The 27437-nt window shown below is 41.1% G+C and overlaps 2 protein-coding genes across 2 annotated transcripts; both read left to right on the forward strand.

Annotated features, from left to right (window-relative positions):
- The first annotated feature begins 7194 nt into the window (after positions 1-7194).
- Positions 7195-11983, forward strand: serpine1 (serpin peptidase inhibitor, clade E (nexin, plasminogen activator inhibitor type 1), member 1). The gene is made up of 9 exons (XM_074661930.1): positions 7195-7250; positions 9191-9429; positions 9513-9737; positions 9861-10055; positions 10589-10787; positions 10896-10996; positions 11096-11182; positions 11379-11462; positions 11553-11983. Exons 2-9 carry the CDS (start codon positions 9192-9194, stop codon positions 11597-11599), a joined length of 1176 nt encoding a protein of 391 aa, XP_074518031.1. The 5' UTR covers positions 7195-7250; position 9191; the 3' UTR covers positions 11600-11983.
- A 643-nt stretch (positions 11984-12626) lies between these two features.
- On the forward strand, positions 12627-25734 carry ap1s1 (adaptor related protein complex 1 subunit sigma 1). The gene is made up of 5 exons (XM_074661941.1): positions 12627-12806; positions 16815-16993; positions 20274-20382; positions 21179-21316; positions 22320-25734. The coding sequence occupies exons 1-5, from the start codon at positions 12804-12806 to the stop codon at positions 22365-22367; spliced, it is 477 nt and encodes a 158-aa protein (XP_074518042.1). The 5' UTR covers positions 12627-12803; the 3' UTR covers positions 22368-25734.
- Positions 25735-27437: the final 1703 nt, after the last annotated feature.

Raw genomic sequence — 27437 nt, forward strand, 5'->3', positions numbered from 1 at the left:
AGCATTTCTCACTTCTTTGTTGTTAGTCTCTGAACTCTGCAACAACAACCTGATGTTTGTGTCCAGACAGAGACTTGACATCATATCACGGTTCTGCTGATTTGCAGGAAGTTTGGCGAGTAAGCATACATCCCTGCTTTAAACACTATCTACCTCTCTGATGCCTCTGATGCCAGACTAACACCAGATCTATGTCTGTTTCCAGACAGCTGGAGTCACAGAGCGAGGAGTTCCCATGATCCCCCCACCCCGCCAATGATGATCCTCTTCTCGCTCATGTTGGGCTGTAAAACCTCAAACCTGATGACACCAGGCCTGACTCTGCTCATTATGTCGATTTGTTGTTGTGGTTAAGCCAGGCCAGTAGTTGGCGATGTGGACTTGTACTAAAGTTCACCTGAAACTGCGACTGCACGCGCAGTGACGTTAGCGTTTCACCCTGAAACGCTCTGCTCTGTGTTTATACAGGGCTGGATGGAGGAGCGTTTTGAAAACTCTCCACTCTGGAGAGCGTTTTCAAAAGTTTCCGTGTTTTCGGACAAAAGCAACGAAAAACGGTATCGGTTTAGACCGTTTTTGGCTTTGTGTAAACGCAGCCACAGTCAGGACGCAACACAGTGGAGTCAGAGTGAGTAAACATGTTCAGTTTAAATTAAACCAATATCATCTGATGTAGTGATGGAGTTCAGACAGGTCTTGAGAGGTTTGGTGTTCATGAGCTCCCCAGATGATCCCAGTGTCCCTCATAAGAAGTGGATCCTCCAACCTTGGTGCGTTTATGGTTGTTTCACTAGAAAAAATGACCCAACAAAAGGTGAAATTTCAAACTGATGTCTATAAATAACTGATGTAGAAACCATGTTTAGATTCAAAATTGTGAAACATGTGAACAACTCAAGATTTTCTTAACTTCATCGAAACACGGTTTGCCGGCTGTGTTGATGATGGAGATTACGTGAAGTAAGGAAGTTAGGAACGTACTTCTAGCTGGAGTTCCCCAACCTGAGCAAACATTCATGTTCAACTGGAACTTAGAAAGTTGTTTCTCCAAGTTTCAGACAACATATACCTCTTTTTGACCAAACTGGGGCTAGTTCCAGGCCAGTGCTTGACTTATCACTGGTTCTTTGTGTTCCCACAGAAAAAGCACTGGCTCCAGGTACTCAGTGAGTCTGCTGTTGTTTTGGAGACAAAACTGAAACAGAAATTTATTGTCTCTTATAGATTTCCTTTCTGCCTCATGTTTGTGCATTCACGTTTCCTCTGCTCTCTTTATCATGCACGGCAGAGTTCCACTTCAATGTGTTCATAGACACACAAATATATGTTCACACATACACAGAGATGAGCACGCTCAGTGCAGCAGACAGTCAGGAAAAATAATGTCATAAATGTTGATTTTAGAATAAACCTCTGCCTGTTTGTAAGCACTGGTAGTGCTATCCTTGTTGTCAGCCCCAGGCATCTGCGGTCAACTCCACATCCACTTGGAACAGCTACACATGTAGTGATGTACTGATGTTTTACGGTGACACGATGACAACTTGGCTGCTTGCTGATGAAGAACAAAACAGGTTCTTAGGAGGAAGGTGATGAGAACTGTCCAAGCACTCGTACTGAACGAGCACTGGTGGAAAGGTTGCAACCATCGACTGTAATAAAACAAACGTCACCTTGCTTGGCTCAAAGTGAGGTCGCCACAAAACTGCTCCCCCTGGTGGCTGGCTGCAGTGTAGGTCAAAAAAAAGTTTTTTTTTCAGTCATTCCAGATGGGCTGTAATCAAACTTTAAAAAATTAATTCACCTCGTAGAAATGTTTCTCACGTCCGATTTTTGTGGTGATTTGAAGATATAATTTGGATGTCTTATATTCAAGTCCTCTTTTTTCTGAAAAGTTTTGTTTTCATTAGTTATACGAGGTTAAAAATTAGGTTTTGTGTCACGTTTTACCATGATTGACAGCTGTTGTTCTTGTGTATTTTTTTCAGGGATTGTAAAATATGCCGGGAGGAAGAGTCAAGAAGTGATTAGACTCTAAAAGAAAAAGAAAAATTATCATTTTTGTCACCCAGCTACACTCAGATTCTCCCAGAATCCCCCATCGTCTCTACTGCACAGGCTCTGGCTGCGCAACTGCTTCAGTGGCTGCGCCTGTGACAGGGATATTTTGGCCTCAAACCAGTACAATGGTAAATGGCGAAGCCACGCTGTCCACTCTATATACAGTCTATGGTTGCAACACAGAATCGAAGCAGCTACATCCTCCATCTTTATATACGCTTCAAACTTTCTTGTCTCTGAGAAGTCTTTAAATCTTAACACTTGAGGATGATTTCTGTGACATCTTCCTCTCTGACTCCTGAGTGTTGGTTTGTGGCTTTCTTGAATGTCACTTTGTGTTCTGCCAGGTTCATATTCATCATTTAATAAAAGAACAACGAGTGAGGAAAACAAATGTTCCTTACGCCCACGAGGGATTAACGTGGTCCTTATTAGGAAAGAGTTCCTGCAGAAATAATGAATCTGATCAGAACCAGAGATGAGTAAGAACGTTTATTTCTGGATTTATATCTGTGTGTGTGTGTGTGTGTGTGTGTGTGTGTGTGTGTGTGTGTGTGTGTGTGTGTGTGAGATGTTGTTTCGTCTTGGCAACAGGAGTGTCCCATGTTCCCTGAAGCCCCCGCAGAGAGGTGGGTGGGTGGTTGGAACCACTTTTCCATTCACAGACTCATGTGGAATGTACCAACTCCCCGGGGAGCAGGGGTCAGGGAAGGAGGAGCAGATGTTGGTGATGATGGAGGGAACACAGAGTAAACAAACAGATGGATGGACAGAGGGACAGACAGACTGACGAGGAGTAAAACTGGCTCCTGATGTCATTGAGCGTCTCTGATATCATCCTCTCAGCGCTCACTGCAGCCTCTTCAGATGTGTGTGAACAGCAGCTCTGATGTGTGATTTTACAGGGACATCAAAGGGCCTGTAAATAACACACACTCACACACACACACTGACATCAGGCTGTCTGTGTTTTAATCCTCCATGCCTGGGTCTGAAGCTGTGTTTGTGGTTATTCTCTGACTCAGCAGGTATCTCTCTGTAAACTGGGCGTGTTTGTGGATTAATGAAACTAATGAAGGAATAAAACATGTTTTATAATCTGAACATTCTTTCATGCAGACGCTGAGATTAATAACACAATTACACAAATGTTTGTCTGATGATGATTTATCCTCCAGAGCAACAGCAAACATCACAGAGCCTCTGATGCTGTAACACTTAGCCATAAAGAAGTCTCAGCCTCGATTTTCTGTCTCTCTTTGTCTACAGTCTGAGGAGACGTCTGTAGTGGGTTGTTGGCCGGACTCGTGTGCAGAAATCTTTAGAGACAAAGATTTGAAATGAGTTAAAGGACTGTTATTGTATGCTTTATTTTCTCCATGAGCTCTGATTGTAGTTGAGCAAAGCACGCAGGTGCAGCCGCATCACAAAAGTTGACATCAAAATTTAGTGGATAAAAGTGGACACAGAGCCGAGCATGAGACTGTTACCAGAGAAGTTAACTATAGTTGATGGCCGTGATCACATCAAGGAGGATGAAAAATAATGAGTTTACTTCATGTTTGTCTTGCTAACAAATCTACTGTCATGTATGCTTGTGTGTGAAAGAAGTTAAAGTTTACGGAGAAATCCAAATATTCCTCCTCATGCTTCACCTCCTCATCAGTAAATAAGTGGTATACAATGTGTCCCGTGTCTCCGAGGATCACCTGTGCCTGCTTCTTTCACCTCATCCTGTTTACCCAAAGGTGTCTGTTCGTGTTGACTGACAGCTGGTAATTGGTGGGATTTAAGTTTGAGACAAAACTTTAAAGTGGTCTGAAAACAAAACAACACAACAAAACAAAAGGCCTAAGCTTAAGCATTATAAACTGCAGTTCCTGGAGTGTCCACTAGAGGCTGTCTGCAGAAACCCCAGAAACCACATACACACCTGTTCAAAAAAATCAATCTTCACAGCAGAAATACACATGATTATGAGTTGAACGTTAGTGAGACAGTTCATATTTCTGGACCGTAGTGATGTGCAAAAGGATCGGCACAAAGGACCTAAAAGCTCACCCCTGGAAAACGGAACGAAATCAAACCAAACCAAACCAAACCAAACCAAACCAAACCAAACCAAACCAAACCAAACCAAACCAAACCAAACAAACCTACAAACAAACAAAACAAAACAAAACAAAACAAAACAAAACAAAACAAAACAAAACAAAACAAAACAAAACAAAAAACTCACAAAGGAATGAACCAATTATCCCAGACGCTGGAAAAGTTTGATTGATTAACAAAGAAGCAACAAAAAATATACTGAATATGCTGGAGTTAAAACAACAACAAAACAAGAGAAACAAATGTGTAGAACGAGGACACATGGATCTTTGGTAAAGCTGGTGCATAAGACACAATGATCTGGCAGAGGACAAAGTGAGACAGACTTTTAGACAAGACACAGGTGAAAACAAAAAGGAGCGTGGCTCACAATCACAAAGGCTGGAAAACAGAGAGGAGGAACGTGACTACAAAACAACACAACATCTGCTTTCTTACCTCAATGTGTTTGGACTACAAACGTTATGCAGGCTTACTCAGAGGAAGACATGTTGTTGTGACCTTCAGCGACAGGCTTCAAAACTCTGCTTCAGAAACAAATGGGTGACATCACAGAGTCTATGTCCACTTTTTTATAAAAACTATGGACACTTTATTCTGGGACCCAACAATCATACAAGATGGAATTTTAAGACTCCTGTGACACCAAGAAACAATTCATGGCCTTAAAGGGTTGATTTGTGGACGACACTACAATAAATTCAATTGAAAACCCAAATCCAGTCCTGTATGTTTAGATTCTTCATTTACATCTTTCTTTGATCCAACACCTCTTAAAATCAGGGGATTGGCAAAGTGCTTTGACAGACCAGCAAAAACTTAGAAACTTTGAAATAATCCAAAAACTTTGGAGTCTGACAGAAGACAAGATCCCCAACATCAAGAAAATAAAATCAGTTTTAAATAATACCAGGTTCAGTTACATCACTGAGGAAGCTGAAACTGTTGTGTTTTCTGAGGAGGTGTTGAAGAGGAAAAGTGAGATCAGTCAGGGTTTTCTTTTGGTCGGTGGAAAAAGTGTGTTTTTTCCTGTCTGCCACAAGCTGCTGAGTCCTCAAACAGGAATGTTTGAAGCTACGACCATGTTTGGTGTTTTTATGTGTCACCCCCTGAACCCCACCCCGGGTCCAAGTCCACACGGTGACTGTATATGGAAGAGCTGAGGACACAGCTCCCACAAAGCACTACTGTTCTACAAACAAACAAAGAGGATTTGTAAAAACTGACTCTGTAGCTCAATAAAAACTGAAGATGTTTGATCTGTTTTTGTTTCTGTTTTCTGATTGTTCAAACCGTGTCCTGCAGGAGGATCACTGACACCATGAGAGGAGGATCACTGTCCACACCTGGAGGCAAGTCTGCTTCATCATCTAACGCTTTTACATCAGAGACAGTGTGAAGATCAGAAGGTCACCTGAGGCTGAGGGAAGGTGTCTGCAGGGACACGTGCGGACATGAAGCCTCAGATCAGAGGCTTAAAGTGGAAACTTTTACTCTGATCATCTCAAAGGATACTGACTCTGAGTGTTTTCACTGCTGATGAATCGGAGTTGAACATTTCTCAAGGCTGACTGAGCTGCAAAGAAATGTGATGAATCTCATGTTTGTGTTCATCCTGTTGTAAAGTCAACTTGAGCTGGAGCTGTTTTATTTCTGTGAATGACTCTGAGGAGAGTCTGTGTTTAATATGTTCCTTTGAACTAAACCTCTCTGCTTTTCTCCTCTGCAGCTCAGAAAGTTTGCATCACTCTCTAATAAACAGCAGAAAACAAACAGCTCAACATATTAACTGTGTTTGATATTTGTATTCATTTCACATTTTAAATAAATCAGATATAACCTGATGTCTCTGCAGCTGATCAAGGAAAGAGATGACAATACCAGAAACAAAGCTAAAAAAAAAAAACTGAAACAATGTAAAACTAAATGATATGATATAACAAAGAGAAACAAAAATATTTGACAACAGGAGGCTTAAATTAAAAAAAAAAAGTTAGACATAATTTTGCGAAACAAAACGTTACAAAACTAAAATAAAGTGAAGAAAGACCAAATGATACATCAATACATTGTGATTCGTAAAGATTTTGTACACCATGTGAAATGAAAAAGATAAATATCTGATTCACTGTTTTAGCTTAAGAATTAAGATAAAAATAAAAAATATACAACCACAGAAATACATTATGAAGTAATACTCAAGAGATATGATACAGAGAATCATTTAATACCATACTGAATAAAAGTATCACCCTACAAACCAAAAAAAAACTTTTAATAAACAGGAATGAGTCAAAAACATATCAAAGCAGGTTAGAGACAGGAAAATAACAAAATTCTGGTTGTTTTATTTCAGATTTGACAAACCTTCATACAGAAAGTACAAACACTGGTATAAGACACTTAAACTGAAAAGTCTCTGCACTTAATAAAAAGGCTTTTTTAAAGACTGTGAAACTTTAAAGCGGTGTGAAGTAAAATAAACCATGTGGACTGTATGTAAAAACATTTTGTCATTTAAAAGAAACAATCCAAAGAGATTTTATTCTTATTTTTAGAAACATTTCCGTCATCATTTCCTCTGACAAAAAACACACTGATAAAGAAACCACAAAAACAGGAGAACAAGGCTTCCTGCACATGCCACTGTGTGTGTGTGTGTGTGTGTGTGTGTGTGTGTGTGTGTGTGTGTGTGTGTGTGTGTGTGTGTGTGTGTGTGTGTGTGTGTGTGTGTGTGTGTGCAGTGACTTTCCATCTGCTCCGTCATGCTTTGGGGAAAAGAGAGTGAGGAGGAGAGGAAGCCCGTCCAGACAGCGTCAGATGACATCACCGTCTCTAATAATCTGTGTGTGTGTGTGTGTGTGTGTGTGTGTGTGTGTGTGTGTGTGTGTGTGTGTGTGTGTGTGTGTGTGTGTGTGTGTGTGTGTGTGTGTGTGTGTGTCTGAGGGGCCGGGCTCAGCCTGCAGCTCTACAGTATAAATAGAGGAGCTCATTCAGACTGAGACAGAAGCTGCTGAGAAGCTGAAGTCAAGACTACAAACCCACAAAGACTCATCTGAGACTGAAACTACCACAAGGTAAGACACACACATAACACACACATTACACACAACTGATGATATGAAAAAATAATGTTAATTCAGGATGTTTGCAACAGAGGTTCTAACTTTTTAAATTTGCAATTTAGTGTGATTGTTTTTATTGTGTGTGTGTGTGTGTGTGTGCGTGCAAAAAGTTGTGAAATTATTATTTTGTGTTAGTTTTTGTGTTTTGTCAGAGAAGCATTTGAAAAGCTTCAGTGCAGCTTTACGGAAAGCTAAATACACACAAAAAGACACTTTATTTACTTTAAATCACCAAAATGTTTTTAGAAAGACTTAGCATAATCTTACAGTGACTCACCTTCATTTACTGTCAGGTTTTTAGTGATGAATTAGTTTTAATTCACTGAAAAGTCGTTCTGGAGTTATAATATTTAGAACAAATAAGCTCAGATGTATAAAATACAAAAACATAATGGGTTACATAATTAAATAACATGAATAAAGTGTAGTAAACATACAATGCAAAACCATCAGAGTGGATTCAACATCAACTTAAAAAGGTTGCTTTTTATCCACAGCAGCAAAACATTTCTATTTAAAACAGTTTGTAACAAAATAAAGCAGGAAAAATATGTTTATATATTGAATACTTTGAAAACTTTGGGGGAAAAAAAGTGTATTCTTTATATTTCTATGGTATTTCTTTTTTAAAGCACCTCTGATCCCATCTCTGGTGTTATTAAAGCTCCTGTGATGAGCTCTGTGGCGCCCCCTGTGGACAGATTATAAACTCTTAGCTCTGCTGATTTTGTTTCGTACACGTTAGAATTACTTTCCAACCTCTCTGTGAATCTGCTCTGTGAACAAAGTTAAAGTGTCTGTCAGTGACGCTTACCCTCCTCTCAGGCTTTGAATATTCAAACACAGACACCATCAGGAGTTATTCATTCATCATCAGTTTTGTTGCTGATAGTTTCGTTTTGTAGCTCATCGGGCAAATTCTTGTGAGTTTGATCCACACTCAAACCTCCTCAAAGGAGCTTTAATATTTTATTAGCATGTGAATAACTTGTCACTTTGTCAAGGGTTGCTAGGTCAGCATGAGAACATTAAAGCTTTGCAGATCAGATCTATCACCCTGGATCACAGCTCAAGGAGGAAACATGATATTTACGTTTACCTTTCGACAGATGCATCCTCCTGTTAACATGTTAGCTCCTCTTCACATCATGCACAGTCAGGCTGAGTGTGTCTGTGCAGACCGACTTTTGATTGACGTCACACAGCTGAACTTTGACCCCTGTGTGAGGTTGTCTGAATGCACGCTGCATGTTATTGATGTGTGAAATGGAAAATCGATAAGACAGCCTGCACAAACTTCTCATGTATGTAACTGCAGCATGAAGAAACCACACGTACGCAGCAGCTTCAGGATCATTGAGCAGGACTTAACTTCACAGAGTCTTTAAATGATTTAAATTTATACCCTGTGTGAGAAGCATGAGTAAGAGTCAGAAACTTTAAAACTTTTGACATAAGCAGAAAAACTTTCCCTGACTGCAGCTTTATTTCCCCATGTTGCATTTTTTAACGTTGTTGTGTCGATTCAAACGTGCACTCCTTTCTCTTTCAGTTCTGTAAAAAACATGTTGAAATAAAAAAAAATGCTCATATTGTAAAGCAGTCAGCTCCTAGTATGAATCATTTCCCACACCTTCCAGTGTTTAACAGTTTTCTGGAAGCCTGAAATCTCCTCGCTCATCTCCTGACTCATGAGCTCTGATTGAAGGCGCGCTCAGAGTTTCCAGCGTGGTTGAGTAACTCTTAATGAAATCCAGACCATGAGGAGAGGAGGCTTTCTCACACAGTCACTCACATTTTCTCCTCATGATGCATCGCTCACGTTTCACCAAACACAGTTTCACTTTTCTTTAGACCAGCCGCACTAAAACCTGCCCTTTTCTCTTTCCCAGGATGCATTGTGTGCACATCTTCGTGTTGCTGACCCTGAGCGGAGCAGCTCTCAGCTCCCTGCAGGATAAACAGACCGACTTCGGCCTGAGGGTTTTCTCACAGCTAGTCCAGAACTCAGCAGACCAGAATGTGGCTCTGTCCCCGTACGGAGTGGCCTCAGTGCTCGCCATGGCGCAGATTGGCTCCGCAGGAAACACACGGAAAGCTCTAAATGCTGCAATGGGCTTCTCCCTGCAAGGTTAGTAAACCAGGAGTGAAAAAAAACACAGCACAGATAATGAATGAAAAGAGAAGCTGACTGTTCGCCTGTCCGTTCCACAGAGCGAGGGATGTCCCGGCAGCAGCGTCTCCTGCAGAGGGACCTGTCCAGTGAAGAAGGCGTGGAGACCGCTAGTGGCGTGATGGTGGAGAGGAAGATGAGCCTGGAGAAAGGATACCGCCGAGCACTGGCCAAGGCTTTCCAGACTCACCCCCACCAGGTGGACTTCACCAAGCCTGAGGAGGCCATCAGCGTCATCAACGCCTGGGTGTCAGACCACACCACAGGTACTCAAACCGAGCCCCGCTCACAGCTCACAGCGAGCTGCTCTCAGTGTCTGCTGTCTCAGAACTCTGTGTCCTACTTTCTCTGCCAACACCCTCTGAACCTGTTTCTGTCTCCTCCTGCAGGATCCATCCCGGAGTTCCTGGCGTCTGGATCTCTGTCTGATGAGACCCGTCTGGTCCTCCTGAATGCGCTCCACTTCCAGGGTCTGTGGAAGGTCCCCTTTGACCCCAAACTGACCCAGGAGAGGATGTTCCACTGCGCTAACGGCAGCACCGTGCCCGTTCACATGATGAGGCTCACCAACCGCTTCCACTATGGTACGTTTACAAGACTCATCAGCACTTACTCAGGCTGACATTTGCACCAGGAACTTGACCATAGAAGTTCCTCTCCTTGTGGTTTTCTCCATTTTTATCAGTCACATGATACAAAAACATCAAACATTTAGTCTGCGTCTTAAATACTGAATTTGTTTTCAGAGATCTTATAGGATTTATTTTTCTGTTCAGAAAGTGCTCCTTCTTATAAGTATAGAATCTGTGAGGGTGCTCTTTGCAGAGCTTCATATTTATAAACCTTTCCCAAGGATGTGCATAATGAAGGAAGAGGTGTTTTACCCATCTTCACTGCCAAAAACTTAACAACAAGCTTTAGGAGACACTCAAAAGTTCCCCCTTGAATTAAAATTATCAGGTGTGATCATTTAATCCAACAAAAACATCTCATACCTGTTGAATAGTCTCTGGAATCCACCTGTATGGTCAGTGTTATCTGGAAGTTGCCAGTTACATTAGATATTTATTTTGACTGAGAGTTTTAAGCATTTTATGTCCTTCTCCCTCACCCACAGGTGAGTTCGTAACCCCTGATGGTGTGGACTATGATGTCATCGAGGTCCCATACGAGGGTGACTCCCTGAGTATGCTCCTGGTGTCTCCCTTCGAGCCTGAGGTCCCACTGAGCGCGCTCAGTGCGGATCTGAGCAGTGAGAGGATTCACCAGTGGAGAGCCGAGCTGAGGAACGTGAAAAGACAGCTGGCCCTGCCCAGGTGAGCGATCACCTGATCAATCAGGTTGATGATGTTTCCATGCCTGACTCCTTCTCATGAAGACAGCAGGATAAAGTTAAATATGTGTGTGTTTTTGTGTGTCTGCAGGTTTACTCTGGACTCTGAGCTGAACCTAAAGTCCACTCTGCTCAACATGGGTCTGGGAGACATGTTCAACCTTGCCACCGCCGACTTCACTCGCATCACCGGTAAGTCAAAGTCAAACAGGAAAACGTCATGTTAGAAATAACCACACTGCATCCAGACAAACCTAATCTACATGTGTGTTTCTGTGTGTGTTTGTGCAGCGGACGAGAGGCTGTGTGTGTCCAAAGTCCTGCAGAGAGTGAAGATTGAGGTGAACGAGCGAGGAACCAAGGGATCGTCTGCAACAGGTGAGTTCAGGAAGCCCATCCATCATCACCAGCTTCACTGAGTCGAACATTTCCTTGTTTGGGTCTCCTAAAAGTACTTCTGGAAGTCTTACAGGCCTTTTTTTCTAAAGTTTAGCCCTGAAAAGTTAAAACTAACAGTTAAAAGAAGTTTGAGATTCAAACACTGACCTGTCTTTATCTCTCCACGTTTCTTCAGCTGCCGTCATGTTTTCTCGTATGGCTGTAGAGGAGATCACTCTGGACAGACCCTTCCTCTTCCTCATCCAGCACAAACCCACAGGTAACCTTCTCACCTCTTCCATACACCTGAGCCTATCAGCCAATCAGGACCCAGATAAAGAGTCTGATGTCTTCTCTGTTCTCTGCTCAGGTGCCGTTCTGTTCGCCGGTCAGTTCAGCCAGCCTCAGAAACAATAAGCTCCACCAACCCATCATGTCTGACTACTGCTGCTGGAGAACGAGAGGACAGACAGAAAGAAAAAAGAAAGAAAAAGAAAATGTTTCACTCAGACGGGATGAAAGAAGAAGAGACAGAGGGAGAGATGGATGAAGAGAACAACGGAGAGGGATGAAAGATATTTGTACATTTTATTTATTGTCTGAGTGTTTGTGGACAGGACTTTACTGATCAAATGGACAACATTGCACTTCACATAGGACGGGCTGTCGGCTGTACCAGAAAGATTTATTTTTATGATGTTTATCTTAATGATGTGTATTTCATGTCTATTTTTATAATTGTTTATGTTATATTTGTATTTTTGAATTATTTATATTTATTAAAGTGTTTTTATTAAAGTTGCTGTGCCCATGGTTACTGTGGTGGGGAGATGCTGCCCCCTTGTGGTCAAACAGAGAACTACAATTAATAGTTATAAATGTTAAGTTAAATGTTCATCGCTTATTTGTTTTAATAACTACAGAACATTAAAACTTATCTCTGAGCTGAGAGGAACAGAAAAAGGTGAAAAACAGAATAAAAGAAGTGTCAAAAGTTAAAGTGAAGGCTGACCTTTTAAAAGAAGAATGAAAACAAGAATATATTTGAAAAGGTGCCCCCTACCTGTTCTACTCTACCTGTCAGCAAAGTGATCCGTCTGTCTGGTTAAAAAATCAAGGGAAAGTGTCAAGAGAGAGGACGCAGGGGCCAGGTTAAGATTCCCCAGGATTTTTCCCTGTCCTTGCGGCTTCACTTTTGATATAGAATGGAGTAGTACAAAACTTAAAACTGAAAATACATATCAGCTAGTCTTTTTTTTTTTTACCGGGGAAATGAAAATCTTAATAAATAAAATCCATAAAAAGCTCTGTTATGATCTAGATAAGAGCTGTTCGTGTGTCCTTAAAGCGCTGCTGCCTGACAGTCTAAACTCAGGGCTGAACAAACATGGTTGAAAGTTTGCGCATGCCCACCAGAGGCGGAAGGGTGCAGTGTAGTTCCCGAGTTCAGTCTCTGACACACACATACACACACACACATACACACACACACACACACTCATGGACTGTCCTCGTTAGCTGCGGTGTGTGTGAGTGTGTGAGTGTGTGTTCGTGTTGGACCGGAGCTGAGGACGTTCAGCTCGTTGGGGAGCTCCCCGCGGATCTAAAAGAATCAAACGAAATGGTGAGTTCATGTTAAAGCTCCTCTTCCTTCTCAGGTAGCCAGAGACTCATGCTAAGCTAATGCTACCAAGGTGTAGGATTCAGGAAGTCTACCTGCGCTGCTTCACCTGTCCTCCGTCAGCAGACAGGTTAGCATATGAGCTAACAGGCCGGTGGTGGGGATAGGTGGACAGGTGAGAGAAGGTGTGTGAGCCCGTGAGGCTGTCTGTAGGTAAAGGTGAGCTGTAGAAGGACATCCAGGAGCTAACGGTTGACAGAGTCAGGTAGCTTTAATTCCTCCTCTCAGGTAAAGAGGGGGGCCCCAGGTGTTAGTCAGAGTCAACAAGGGAGGAGACAGTTGACTGTTCTTCAGGTGAGTCTTAGAAACAACAGACTGTTACTGCTGCTGGAACACCTGGATGATACCTGTGAGTCTGAGTGTACAATGACTATTTCCTCCTTAATTATTATCAGTCACATCTGACATTTCTGGTTCATTTATAGAAGCAACCACACTGACAAAAAATACATTGAAAAGATAGTTACACAAATTTGCCATATGTGATATGTAAAGTGAGATATTTGAACCCCTCCTTTTTTTTCTTGATGGTTTTGACCCATAGCTCATGAAAACCTGAAATCCAGGAAGTGAAGTTTTTATTATTTCCTGTGAAGTGTGCAGCTGCTGTAAAGTTTGGTCATTTACAGTCACTCAGGTCTTTGTTTAGGCTCATTTAACCACGAATTGCTGCTTCACTGTTGTGTCACGGAACTGATGGTGCTACTGAAGCTAAGATTGCTCTGGTCTGTAATTTGTCGATCTGTGTTTCTTTCTTATGACAAAGTCAAGTCAGGTGAGCTTGTCAGTCAAGCACAGAATCATTATTCTCAGGGAATTATTTGATGCTAGTTTTGGCGTTGTCGGTAGGTGCCAAGTGCCTATGTTATTAATCTGAGTATGTGACTGCTCTGCTCTGAATAACTAGTGAATAGCGAGTGTTGTTTATAATGTTTATATCCTGCTGCAGCAAATCAAACAGGAACCAAATCTTTCTGTGTCTCTTTCACACACACATTTGCACACACAGAGCAGCTCTGCTAACACACACATGTAAGTAAAGAAAACTGAAATTCATGTTGTGGTGATACATCCTTAGATCCTCCCTGCAGTGTGTGTATAATCAGTTATCACAGTGTGTGTGCGTTAGAATAAATCAACCTGTTCTGTAGTTCATTGTGTAGATTCAGTGTCTACCATCATCTAGCTAAAGTTTTATCTGTGTGTGCTGTGAGAATTTCACACCAAACTCTGAATCTGTCTTTTTTACGTAGAAGCAGAGAAACAAGCTGTTGCATGTTAATCTGTTTAACTCTTTTGTCTCGACATCTATCCTCATAAAAGCCAAAAAAATCAGTGATTTTTGGAGCTCAGTAACAAAAATTACCAAATAGAGAAAAGTACTTAATAACACTTTGGTAATCAGTCAACCTTTTTCGGGGATTTCTCCGGGAAAATGGTTCACACCATGTGCAATAGTAGATTTATCAGTTGATAATTTGCAATAATTTTTCACCAATGTGCAACTTGATTTACTTCTCTGACTGTTCATTTATGTGTTCATTTATTTATTCCCCTTGACACTTAGGCTCTGTTCCTGTATTTGTTTTGGCTGACTTTGTGTTTTTTTATTGGACACTTGCTTTTGTCTTCTGTTTTACTCTATTTATTATTTACAAACTAACAGGGGACGCACCAATCCTGATTCTGGTATTGGGTATCAGGCTGATCCAGCCCCTCAAATAGGGATGGGTAACTTTTACATTTTAAACGATATGGTACTGATGCCCAGTACGTGGTAATCAGTACCAGTAATCAACGGAACCAATTTTCTGTACTTTTTTGGCTGTATGTGGTAAAAAATATAAATTTGTTTAATAATTAAATATATATTTTTTCAATTTAACATATTTCTTCTTCAATATATAACCTTGTAATGCTGTGTTCATGTCCAGCATGGGAAATTGCCCACTCTCCCACTCCCTCACAGTCACAAGGATGCATTTAGGTACCTAAACATGGTAACTTTATCTTTCATGTGAACTGGTACCCGGTACTTTTGACAGAATTTGGTCGGCGCCTTTAAAAGTACCTAAATTGGTACCCATCCCTACCCTCAATGCTGGATCTGGTATTGTTTGGACGGGGCCATCCATGGAGCCGATCCAGACAAACAGCTCTATGTTTTTATTGTTACCGACACTCTCGGCTACTTGATTTGGAATGTTATAACTGATGCATTATTATTTTTTGCTGCATGGCCATTCAACACCGTATAAAAATTTTACATTGAAAAGTAATTTCTGTACATTCTGAAGTTTTGTTTTAACAAAAAAATTAAATATTTCATAATTTAAACAAACATTAACTTCAGTAATTCCATATTTCTTTTTTTTTTTTTTATTACTTTTTTCCCAATATATTACCAGTCTTATCCCACAGTGTGGTTAGTAGCAGTAGTTTTTTTTGTTTTGTTTTTTTTGTTTTTCTGTTTTTTCTTTGTATTTTCAGCTAACTGAAATTTTACTCTGGCAAATCAACTTTCCCCCGGTTTGATAAAGTTGATCTCACTTCAAAAGATGACATCAGATATTTATCTTTGGGCTTATTCTGCTTCAGTTTTTCTGCCTGATTGATGAAATAATCAGAATCAGAATCACCTTTATTCCCCAAGTATTTTCAAGAATACAAGGAACTTGACTCCGGTTTAAACTGCACTCTGTCAGTACAACGTTGTGATTAGAATTACAAAAGTAGAAAAAATAGAGCTTAAGTAGTAGAGAATAATAATAATAATTACAATATTAAATCAAGAACTTTGCACAGAGTAGAATACAAAATATATACACAATTTAAGTTAAGAAATAGTGGACTGAATAAATGTCATTAAAAAATGGGCAATTTGCAACAGAGAATGGAAGATGAATGTGCACTAGAAACAGAAACAGACAGACTGTGGCTGTACATGAGGTATATGAGTTGTTTTATGGCAGGTTAAGTGTTCAATCTGCTGATCATTAAAGCTGTATCCATTACGTAGCTATATAGTTTAAAAGCAACAACAGATATTAAAACTTGTGTGTATTTACAGAAGCTTTCTTGAAGCTTTCTGTCAGCATTATAAATTTCTAACATTATGAACTCCAGCACAAGAATTTGGTCATGTGACTTCTAGCCAATCAGATCATGTTGTTGGTGGGCATTAGGTGACACACCTGCAGGAGAGCCAAAGTATCACATCTTTAATCATTAATCCTATAAATGATGTGTAAAATAAAAGCTGAGACAGATGATCAACCAACACAGATATTAATAATCAACCAAGGTTGATAATCCGCTGATCCTTAAGAAAACTGTTTAAAAACTGTTTAAAAAAACTGCTAGTTTTTCTAAAATTTGACCATTTATGTCTTTAATTCTGAAGACAAAAATGACTAAAGGCATTTCATTTCTTCGTTCTCGTTCATTTGTTAAAATATGTATAAAATGTTCTAATTAAAAAAGAAAAAAAAAGTGTGAGGAGAGACGTTTGGATGCTAGCTCTGAAATGTAAGCACAGGATAGTCCCAGGCCAGACCTCACAGCTCTCTGTGGACACGCTGCACTCTGTGAGTTAACATTACAACAGCTCCTCAAACAGCCAGTGCAGATCAGAGAGGAGTCATGTGACTGAACCTCTGCAGGTCACAGAGGTTCACAGAGATATTCCTGTGAGAGCATGTGAGCAGGTCCAATACTACAGGCTGTAACTGCAGTGAGATAACCTGAGGAGGCTTTAAAACCAGGTGATGGAAGGAGAGGGAAGGGGATCGGTGTGATAGCCTCTGCTCTACAGTTTTTTATTAACCTTTGATTAAAACTTGGGAATAAGATGCTGAAATCAGGGACACAAAGAAAGACAAACAGGTCATATGAAACCCTCTCAGTGTATCTCCAGCTCCTGCTCTGACCTGCTCTCTCTGCTCTCCTCAGATGCGTTTCATGCTGCTGTTCAGCCGGCAGGGGAAGCTGCGTCTGCAGAAGTGGTACACGGCGACCGCCGAGCGAGACAAGAAGAAGATGGTGAGAGAGCTGATGCAGATCGTCCTCGCTCGCAAACCAAAAATGTGCAGCTTCCTGGAGTGGAGGGACCTGAAGATAGTCTACAAACGGTAAACGAAAGGAATCAGGAAGTTTGAGGACTGTAGAGTCTTGCGAGGAGCTGATTTATCCTTTCATCACTCTCTGAGTCTGTTAAAACCCACGTACAGAGGAAAGAGAGTTATACAGCTTTGGCAGAGGGAAAAAAGAATGATGGAGGTCATTTATGTCAGATTACTTGCTTTAAAAAGTCTCTGACAGACACAGTTTATGTAAAAAAATGTTCTACTTATTTTTTGGGCAGTGGAGTTGTATAAGGCTTCTATGAAAAGTATGTTACAACCCACAGGAGACCCACAGCTCAGCTCTCAACGTCTTCAGAAGGAATCAGCTCTACCTCCTCATTCAGATCATTGAACAAACTCTGATTCTGTATTTAGGCTTTCTTCACAGCTCTTTCTTTTCTTCGAATTATTTCTGTATCCTTTATTCATGATCCTCAACCTTTATTTAGGAGCTAAACAGACTCCTAATGGCTCCTTTTTCTTCAACTCTCTGAGGTTGGCAAAGAGTTGCAGAAATGAGATGTATTCATCAACATTTCATCCTTTCAATAGAAATAAATTAAGGAGGAATGGAGTAACATTTAGCATGGCTTTTGAGAATTATAGTAATAATCTGGAATATCAGATGACTCTAAAATGAAAGTCTGTCTTTTCAAAATCCCGTTTTCATCAAATCCGAGCTTCTAGCTCCTACTTCTCAGCAGAGATCTGCTCACTGTGCGTCCTACCGGCCAGTCTGTCTCGATTACCAGCCCAGGTACCTAGCTAGCTAGCTATGTGTGCTGGGTATGCGCATTTATGCTCTGCATGTTTCCATAAAGCTCAAGGATACAAGCCAAACGGAGCAGTACCACTGGAAACTGCGGGGGCAGTGTTGCTGTTACCAACAGAGTCCGTTTATTTGTGTTTTTGGTCAAGTAAAAAATGGCCCCGTCTGAGTGCAGAGGAAACCAGCAGAGGAGCAGGGAGGGGGTGTTTGGTGCGAGCACTCTGGGCTTCTGCTGCACAAAAACACTGCTGTAGGGGTAATTTCTGCCCTAAACCTTGTGATAGGACCCAACTTGTTCCATCCCGGAGTATCACTTTAAATATGTTATTAATTCATTCAACCGCCCACTCAAATGCTCAACCGGCCGCGGCATGCACAATGCTAACGTGCTAATCTCCCTGATTTCATTCAGTGGCTTGATGATGATGATGATACTGTGATTTGATTGGTTTGAGGCCAAAGATGGGGTGGCTTCCCTTGACACAGTCTTGGCCAAGGGACGCCAACTCGGCTTGGCCTCCTTGCGGAAAACAGTGTGCAATATTATGTTGTTACCACTCATTTGCCACATAACATTTAGGAGGGCGCTGTTTTACACATGGTAAAATGCTCAATCAGAAGAGGAGAGAAATCAGGAAGAGTTGACAGTGAAGAAACACAGAAGAATTATCAAAACTGTTAAAAGGAGTATTTTCATTAGATTACAGCTACAGTCTGGAAAAAAGAGAGGAAGCATGGCTTCCCTTGGCCTCTAGGAGAAAACACCACTGGTTTCTACCTGATACCTTTAGTGAGCCACGGTGAAGAAGTAGCAATGGTGAAACTTTCTTAATGTATTCAATAGCCTCACTGACCACCACCTCATACAACGCCCCTGCCTCCGTTTCTGTCTTTTATGCAAGTAACAAAATTAGCAATACCTCCTCCAAAGCCTCCATGTTTGTTTTTAGGTTTGTTGTTGTCATAAACTTTTGGCTCTGAGGCAGCGAGCACATGCCTAGCACTGGTATGTTGCTGTTTGTCATGTTTTGCAGGCGGAGGCTGCAACATTTCGGTAGCTGGGCTAGCATCATGAACCAGCCCGGGATGCTGCATTCAGAGGGGTGTTTTCACCCTCAGACCATTGGGAGATGTCCCAGTGCTACCCACGCCTGATGAAACAATCCTGAATCATACGGTTATTTTGGTGCTTATAGAAACGATCGCCACACGTTTCCTCTCCTTCATTCTTCACTGAGGTCAGAGCTAGAATGGTTTTAACTGCAGGACTCCTTTAGACCAGCAGCAGAGTCTTTCTCCGTATCTGAACTTCTCCAACAGAGCAAGAAAAGTTCCTCTGTGTGTTGTGTGTGTGTGTGTGTGTGTGTGTGTATGTGTGTGTATGTGTGTGTGTACAGTGTATGTGTCAGAGAGAGGGAGGGGAGTGTGTGGGTGCTGAGCAGAGTTAGATTTTATGTGGGAGGAAAGGGAGAGACCCAGCTTTCCTCCCTCATTGATCTTACTACACACACACACACACACACACACACACACACACACTAACACAGAGGGCTCATTACTGCCAGCAGAATGCAGAGGTGGACAACCAGCACAAAGGAGAATCAGCCTGTGTGCGCTCGTGTGTGTGTGTGTGTGTGTGTGTGTGTGTGTGTGTGTGTGTGTGTGTGTGTGTGTGTGTGTGTGTGCGTGTGTGTGGGTGGTGATCACTGAGGGATTTCCTGCAGAGGAGATGAACTGAGGGAGCTCTGCATCGTAAAAGGAGCTTTGCTGCTCATTACAAACCGTCTTCAAACCTTTGTCATATTGGTTTTACAGATTAAACTCTTCACATCAAATTAGGATCAAGATTCACTGAAAGAAGCTGTCCCAGTCCATCATTACTTCTTCAACAGAAAATTGAAAACAATTATATTTAAATCCAGTCATCTGAAGTTGGGAAGCCAAAAACATGCTGCTTTGTTGTTAGCATGTTTATAAAGTAACAGTGCTGGATGGTTCCTGCGAAGCGTGTGTAGATTTTCAAACCTCAACACACTTTCAGATGTTGTAGAAATCCCTGAATCTGTCTGTAAACTGATCAAAATGCTTCGTTCTAAACAGAGTACGAGATGTCCATGAGAATTTCATGACACTTGCTGGAATAATGTCATCACATCAGGATATCATGACACACTGGAAGGCACACCCCAAACACCATGGTCTTCCCATAGCTCCAACCCCCTCACAGGCCTTTAGAGGACTGGCCTATCAGAGTGAAGTGGGTTTGTGGAGCAGGGAGTCTTAAAGAGACAGCAGCTCCAACAAAGTGTTTCAGACAGAGACTGAAATGAGGGTTTTCTAAAACACCAGTGAGAGGAGAACAGGGATTTTTTTGAGCTGTAACTCATGTAAAGATACTACTAAAAATACCCTTTATCTAATGGATGTTTTAGGAATTGCACCTTGAAACTTTGGACGGTTGCTAAGTGAGCTTGTACATTAATACATTTGTTGATGTGTTTGTTTTTATTTGCTCAGGTATGCCAGCCTGTATTTCTGCTGTGCCATCGAGGAGCAGGACAATGAGCTGATCACTCTGGAGGTGATCCATCGCTTCGTGGAGCTGCTGGATAAATATTTTGGCAGTGTGAGTTTGAAATTATTCATGTTCTGTTTGTATCATTTCTAGCAATGTCAAGCAATTAAAAAAAAAAAAATCTAATTTATTACAGGATTTGTAAGTAATCTGATTAATTGCATTTTAATCTTTGTTTATTTAAAGAATCTGAATTTTAGGACATTACAAAATTGTGGTGCATGACTAATCAAATGAATACATGAAGAAGAAAAGATTTGTAAATCCACTTTTTTTTTTTAACTACATAATTTGTTGTCAATCAAAACCATGCTCGTAAACTACTGTGGGTGAGAGCGGTGTGCTCTTTGGATGAGAGCTCAGCATGAATATGAGGAGGAGATGAGATGACAGAAACATAGCGAGATGCTGCAAGTCAGAAAAGTTAAGGCAGCTCAAGCTCCAACTGAGGATGTGTCATGGTAGTTCAGAGAGAAAGAACAGCGCAGAAAAGACGACGGAGATCATTGAGAGGATCAAAGGATGGAGCGCCAGAGATGAATGTGACCAAAAAAAGTAGATTCTGTCTGTTTTTTGGATCAAAAACAGGAAGAGAGGCATGGAAGAGGAGAGTTCACTCTTTTTAGGTAGTTTTGGTGTTTACAGAGTCATAGAAAACAATATTTTTTGTGTCTTGAAAGATCATTGAAGGTGCTGGCAGAGTTAATCGCATCATTTTTATAACGTGTTAGTCAGTGGTGTAATTAATTAATCTAATAACGGGTTAAAGTGACAGCCTCAATCATTTCATTTACTTATCACTGATCTGTGTTTACACCTGTGTTTATCTGTGTTTACCTGCATGCAGGTGTGTGAGCTGGACATCATCTTTAACTTTGAGAAAGCCTACTTCATACTAGACGAGTTCCTGATGGGGGGAGAGATCCAGGATACGTCCAAGAAGAGCGTCCTCAAAGCCATCGAACAAGCCGACCTGCTGCAGGAGGTGAGTACATGCACCAATGATCCTGAAGTTCCTACTCAGACCTCTTAGTACCAGGAACCTTTTTACAAGGAAGTGTCTAAAGGTCCTCATTCTAAAGGTTCACAAAGGCTGTGATGCTTTAATTGTATCAGACGTACTAATGGCTAAACGTTAAGCAGAAAAATAAACTTTTTGTACCCGAGCACTTATTCACTTCACATGTAGCCGTAACTCAGCAGAGTGAAGACAAGAGAGATGTTGGAATCTCGTCTGACACCTTCTCTGGTTTTAAACCCTGAAGATGGAGATTTGGAGAAATGTCCTTTTTCATAAGCAGCTAAAAATTCTCAACAGGAGTTTCTGTGTGTGTGTTTAATCTGAAGACAGGTGTATGAGAGGGAGAGGTTGTTTCCTCAGTGATCAATGGTAGGTGGTGTTGCTCTCTGAGATGAGTTAGGTATAAATGACAGCCAAATAATCTTTCACGGACAACATTAGTGTAGTGTTTTGCTCTTCTTCAGTTTTTTTTCACCTTCAATAAACAATTATTTAATCTAAATATCCAGTTAGTGGATAGATCAGGCCTTTGAGTCCAGTACTTTGTTTATGTGAGCTGCACGTAAAGAGTCCTGCATTAAACCTGGCACTGAGCATCAGGCTGCAGAGGCACACACACACTCTGCTGCAGCTCTTTAAAATCCTCTAGTTTCTTTATCTCATAAAGCAGCCATCAGCTGAGTGAGTGTGTGTGCGTGTGCGTGCGTGCGTGTGTGTGTGGGTTCATGGTGTTGGTCGAGAAAGAGTCCTCAGGTTGGACTCCCTGAGATGAGATGGCGGTGACTCATGCAAGCCTGCAGCCTCTCTAAGACTGTTATTTCTTAAAGTGTAAGTCCTTCAGTCTGACCTGTGTGTGTGTGTGTGTGTGTGTGTGTGTGTGTGCGTGTGTGTGTGTGTGTGTGTGTGTGTGTGTGTGTGTGTGTGTGTGTGTGTGTGTGTCTGTCTGTCTCCCTCTTTTTCTCTCCAGGAGGACGAGTCCCCCCGCAGTGTGCTGGAGGAGATGGGTTTGGCTTAGCTCCAAGCAGCGACAGGTTTCTGATGGACTGTGGACACAGAGGGGGCGGGGCCTGATATGAGGGAGGGGCGGGGTCAGATTGGAGGAAGAGGGTGGGGCTTGGTTTGGACATACAGGGCTAGTTCTGAGTTTCTGTACCTCTGAGGGCTGATGGGGGAGACACTTGGTTCAGAACAGACGATCCTTAAACTGACAAGCCCTTTAGCTCTGAGTGTGTGTGTGAGAGTGTGTGTGAGTATGAGGGGCTGTGTGTTCTTAAAGGGTGGGTCCAGAGTTGCTTATCAGACAGTTAAAGGAGAGTATCTGGTCTGGGATCTGGTCTGGGATCTGGGTAAAGCTGTCTGATGTTCTGTATTTATTTCTTTTCCTGTGTGTTGGATGGAGAGATGTGTTGGTGTGTGTCTGGGCTGTGGGTTCCTCATGAGCTCACAGATTGTTTCAGTTACCGTACGACTGTCGGGACTATTTTCAGCAGCGGATGGATCCACATCAGACTGTGATACTCACATGCTTGTATATGTATTGAGCATCCAGTTTAAAAGTAATATTTTTAATAGTAATAACTGGACTATCACCTGACTCTGTTATGAAAGTTAATCAGAGTCTGCTTCCATCACGTCCCAGCTCCTCACCAATTAAATCAACATCGTCATCAGCTCCTGATCCTATAAGTTCACTCTTAAGTGAACTTATAGACATTAAATCAACTGAGTGCATGAACTGAAGTGAAAGATTTGTTCAGTAAGTCCTGATCTTCAGTTGAAAGAGTGTGTATTCTTCTTCCTCATGTTTTAAACCTGGATGTACTCACTCTCTGAACATCTCTGCTTTCACGTCTTTGATAACTGACTTTGTTTGCTTGTGGTAGGACCTCTTTGGGTCCAATCTAAAGTTCTTCTGGTTGTTGTGAGCAGACTCTGCTGGATATAAACCCTGAACAGACGTGTGATGTGATGAAAACATGACTGATGGGATTGAAGATCCTAACTGTGACGTGAGATGCTGTTTGTGTTGTTTAATCCAACCTTCTTCCGCTGATATAATCCCACTTTTTTAATCTGCACACCATGTTTGAGACTCACCTGAACTGTGTGTTAGAGGTTTGTCATCACCTCCTTCAATAACTTGTTATGAGCCATTCATACATTAGAGGACCGAGGTGAGTCTGTTTTATGCAACTCAGCACCCTGAGGGTCTCATCCTGCTGAGCTGGAAGACGCTGACGGGATGTGTATATGAGATGTTTGGTACGACGTGCTGTTCTCCTGGATGTGCAGTTAATACTGATGTTTGATAAACTGTGAAGCATGGACAGAGGGAAGAAGTTATCACGTAAACGCTCTTCCTTTTGGTCTTTCCTCTGAATCAAAGTGCTTTTCTCTGACAGTTGGAGTCTGTGGATGTTTTGAATGTATCAGTTGGAAGTTTTGGGGAGTCATACCTCAGCTGTTAGAGTTTAGTTTGTTCTTTAACTTTGTCTTGGTTGTTTCCTCCATGAATTTAAAGAAATGTTTGTCGTAACCTGCCTTCAGCTCTAAATAACACAAACTGTCACAGCTTTGTCATCCTCTGTTTTCTGCACTCGACCCAGTTTTCAGAGTTAAAACTAAACTTCAGTCAAAAAAACCCCAAACATTTAAAGTTCTCAATACAGAAAGCTGAGTAAATCAAAATCCAGATTATTTTTTAATATTCACTCTATTTTAACAACATGCATTTTAAAGTTTGTTATCTTAAAGGACTCAAAGAATCTTGAATCTAAATTAAACAGAAACTCAGCGCTAACTGTAGGGAACTTAACTGTTTGACAGCTGCTCACAGAAACTATAAATCATATTAATCTTTTTTTCAGCAGTTGTTGCTTTTTGAATCAAACCTTTATTATTTTGTAAAACACATGAAGCTCAGTCATGGAGTGAATATCAGACTGTTACAGTGGCGGCCTCAGACGATCTCTGAGCGAGTTTATCCCTTCAGACTGAGGAGAGACTGAGCTGCTCTCTGTCCTCAGCTGAACTCTGACCGTCTACTCTCACAGAAAGGGCTCAGTGATCGTTTTATACATCAGAGCCAGAGGTACTCTGCTTGTCGGTACGGGAAATGATAGTTTCAGAGGATTTTAAGATTCAACTTTATTTTAGGTTTACTTGCTGCTGAACCTTAGCTTTCACGGTACCTTCAAATTAAAGTCGTCACATAGTCTTAGAGTAGATCCCTAATCCAACACAGCGTCTTACTCATGAAGACAGATAAACATTAAAGCAGAAGGTATCATTAGAACAACTTCACCCTTTTAGAGTGAATATTTATGTGACTTTGTGCCTCAAACCTCAGCACGGAGGCCTTGGTTATTTAGGATGACAGATTCTTATTTTGAATACTTTGAATGATTTGATGACAGAAGGTGATTCCTGTTTATCCCTAAAGAACCAGAGGATGTAAAACAGCTCATCTGCTTTGGTTCCTGTTCCTTGTGTGAAGTATAAATCAATCCCTGATAAAGGAGGTGTGGCCTTGGTGATGATGTAGCAGGTCTGATGTTTTATGATGAACAGTAAAGATGTAGAGGAACAGGTTAGAAGAGAAAACTTGTGCACTCGTGCAAACTCGACTAGGTACATCCATGAGACATAAACAAAGAGAGATCTGTGTCTGATCTGTGTGGTGAGATTTGCTTCCTGTGACCCCAAAACAGATTATCTTCATTTGATTTGAGCTAAACTTCCTGTGACCCTGTGTTGTAAAGATGATCTGCAGGAAGTTGTTTCCTCCTTTCATAAACCCTGACAAATCAGACTTTAACAAATCATCACAATGTCATTATCTCAGCGTCCTTTTTGTCTATTTACTGTCATTGAATCACAGAAAGAGAAATCCTGGTCCTGATCCAACAGGTCTTCAGCCTCAGGTAGCTGTTAGCAGCAGGAGAGTTCATCTAGACACAGATCGAAGAGGAGGAGAGAAAAACAGAGATAGAAGTGATACTAAACATAATTTAGCAGCACCCCTTGACGTTTTTGGATAGATGAACACTTTGTCTGAAGCCCGCAGATCCCCGTCTCCTTCTTTAGTTTGGGACTAAAGCTCTTAAATACTGTATCTAACACTCTTTTCTGCTCTTCTTAGACTTTATTCAATCTGCTCATCAATAACTTACTCTGTACGATAATGCTTTTGTTCTGCAGTTAATTCATGTAAAAATAATGATTATAATTTAAGATCTTTAGATTCTTTTGTGGAGTTTAATGAACGTTAGACAAATGTGTGTGTCTGACAGAGCTGCAAACTGGGAGCAGTCAATCTGTGTGTAATGTTCTGCAGGCAGCAGCTAAAGGGACTCAATGTGTGAATGTAATTTTATAAAGAAATAAAGCATTTTACGCTACGTGAATAAGTCTGTTCCTCTTGTCTTATGTTTGCCTCTGCCTTTATCTTATGGATTGAATCTGAAACCATCAGAAAAATAAGTTATGATGAGTAAAGATCTAAACCTGAGCTCCATCACAGTCAGCTGAACTAACCCTGTTAGCATCTATGGATCACAACTAGCTGAAAATAAATCTGTTAAACTGCACTTCCCTGAGTGTCCACTAGAGCCTGAGTCAGTCTCTAATGAGCAGAAAACAGCCGGGTACACAAACAATCTGTCTCTGTAGCTCCTGGGAGCAGGAAACAGTTATCTTATGTCGAGTGTCTATCTTGTGAGCACAAGCTAACTTTGTCCCCTACAAAATAATTATTATCAATTCACTAGCTGTTTGCTGAAATAAGACTATTCCTGTGACAAATTGTAGCTTTATCATTTTTGCACAAGATAATAACTTGCCTCCATAAGATGCTAACTTTGTGACATTTTAACAGGACAAAGACCTTTGTGGATTAGATTAAAAATTTTTTAACATAAAATAATGATCAGTTTCCAAAACAGTAAGTACCTTGTGTAAACAACATAATAACTTGTTTACACAAGCTAACAATTTGTGCAGCAACAAGATCTAAACTTATGTGGACAAGATAATACCGTGTCTCAGCAACATCTAAACTTGTACACACAAAAGATGATGAGTGTGCTAAAGAAAACTTGTGCAGAGAAAATGTCACTCTGAGCACATACAGTTTTCTTCTGCACGTAAGGTAATAGCTTGTAGAACAAAAAACAATTGGCTCCTGCAAGGTTTTTATGCATGCTTGATAAAAAGAGTTTTGGGGCCCCAGGAGCTTAGCCTTTGCAGAGCTTACCATAGAGGATGTCAGAATCACTTCTTAGAGTGATTGTGGGAGCAAAACCTTCTCAACTACCACATCACTTTAGAAAAAGGAGCGTTCACAGTTTCAAGCACATTTTCTTTTAAATTTAATTTCCAATTTTTTTTTCTCATTTCCTCTGTTTTGTTTTTTTTTTTAACTCATGAATGCATGGGTCTCCTCTTCTCCGAAGTGTAAACTTCAGGTAAAGCAACATAATCTTCCTTTAAATCAGGGGGCCAAAACTGATTTTCCAACTTTGGAGGACATCTCTGGCTACAAGTTGACATAGACTGTGTCCAAACATCCTCAACATAGACAGCGAGAAACAAAGATAAAGCATAATATCTCCTCTGCCCAGCATAAACACACAATTTGGGCAATGGTCCTGACATTTCCTTGAGGTTGTGGGTCTGTTACAGTGTTCAATAGACCCAAATCTAAAAAAAAAACAACCAAACAAAAAAAACCCCACTGAGATAAGTTGCTGCTCCTAGTGATGTCTATGGGTTCCCTGGCATTTTAATAGACTATTTGTCTTCCTCTTCACAAGAGGCAATCAGGCTAGAGTACTGATACATATTCCTTTGCCTTTCAGATAAGCCAACACGGGGCCAAAGGGAGCTGTAATCACAGTGTCAAAAAAGGTGAATACTAAGTGACATAAATGTGCAAAAATGCTTTGACAAGATGACTTTGGGAAATACAGTCAGGATAAACATTAAGAAAACCATCTGAGGATGAGCTGAAGTGTATTAGACTCAGAACAGGTGAAGTGAAATACAAGAATCTGCAAGCAACTGCTGCCCATATTCCACTAGATCT

This window comes from Halichoeres trimaculatus, unplaced genomic scaffold (genome assembly GCF_033239565.1).
Source record: "Halichoeres trimaculatus isolate MK-OKI-2021-1 unplaced genomic scaffold, fHalTri1.1 fHalTri1_scaffold_22, whole genome shotgun sequence".
Taxonomy (NCBI): Eukaryota; Metazoa; Chordata; class Actinopteri; order Labriformes; family Labridae; genus Halichoeres; species Halichoeres trimaculatus.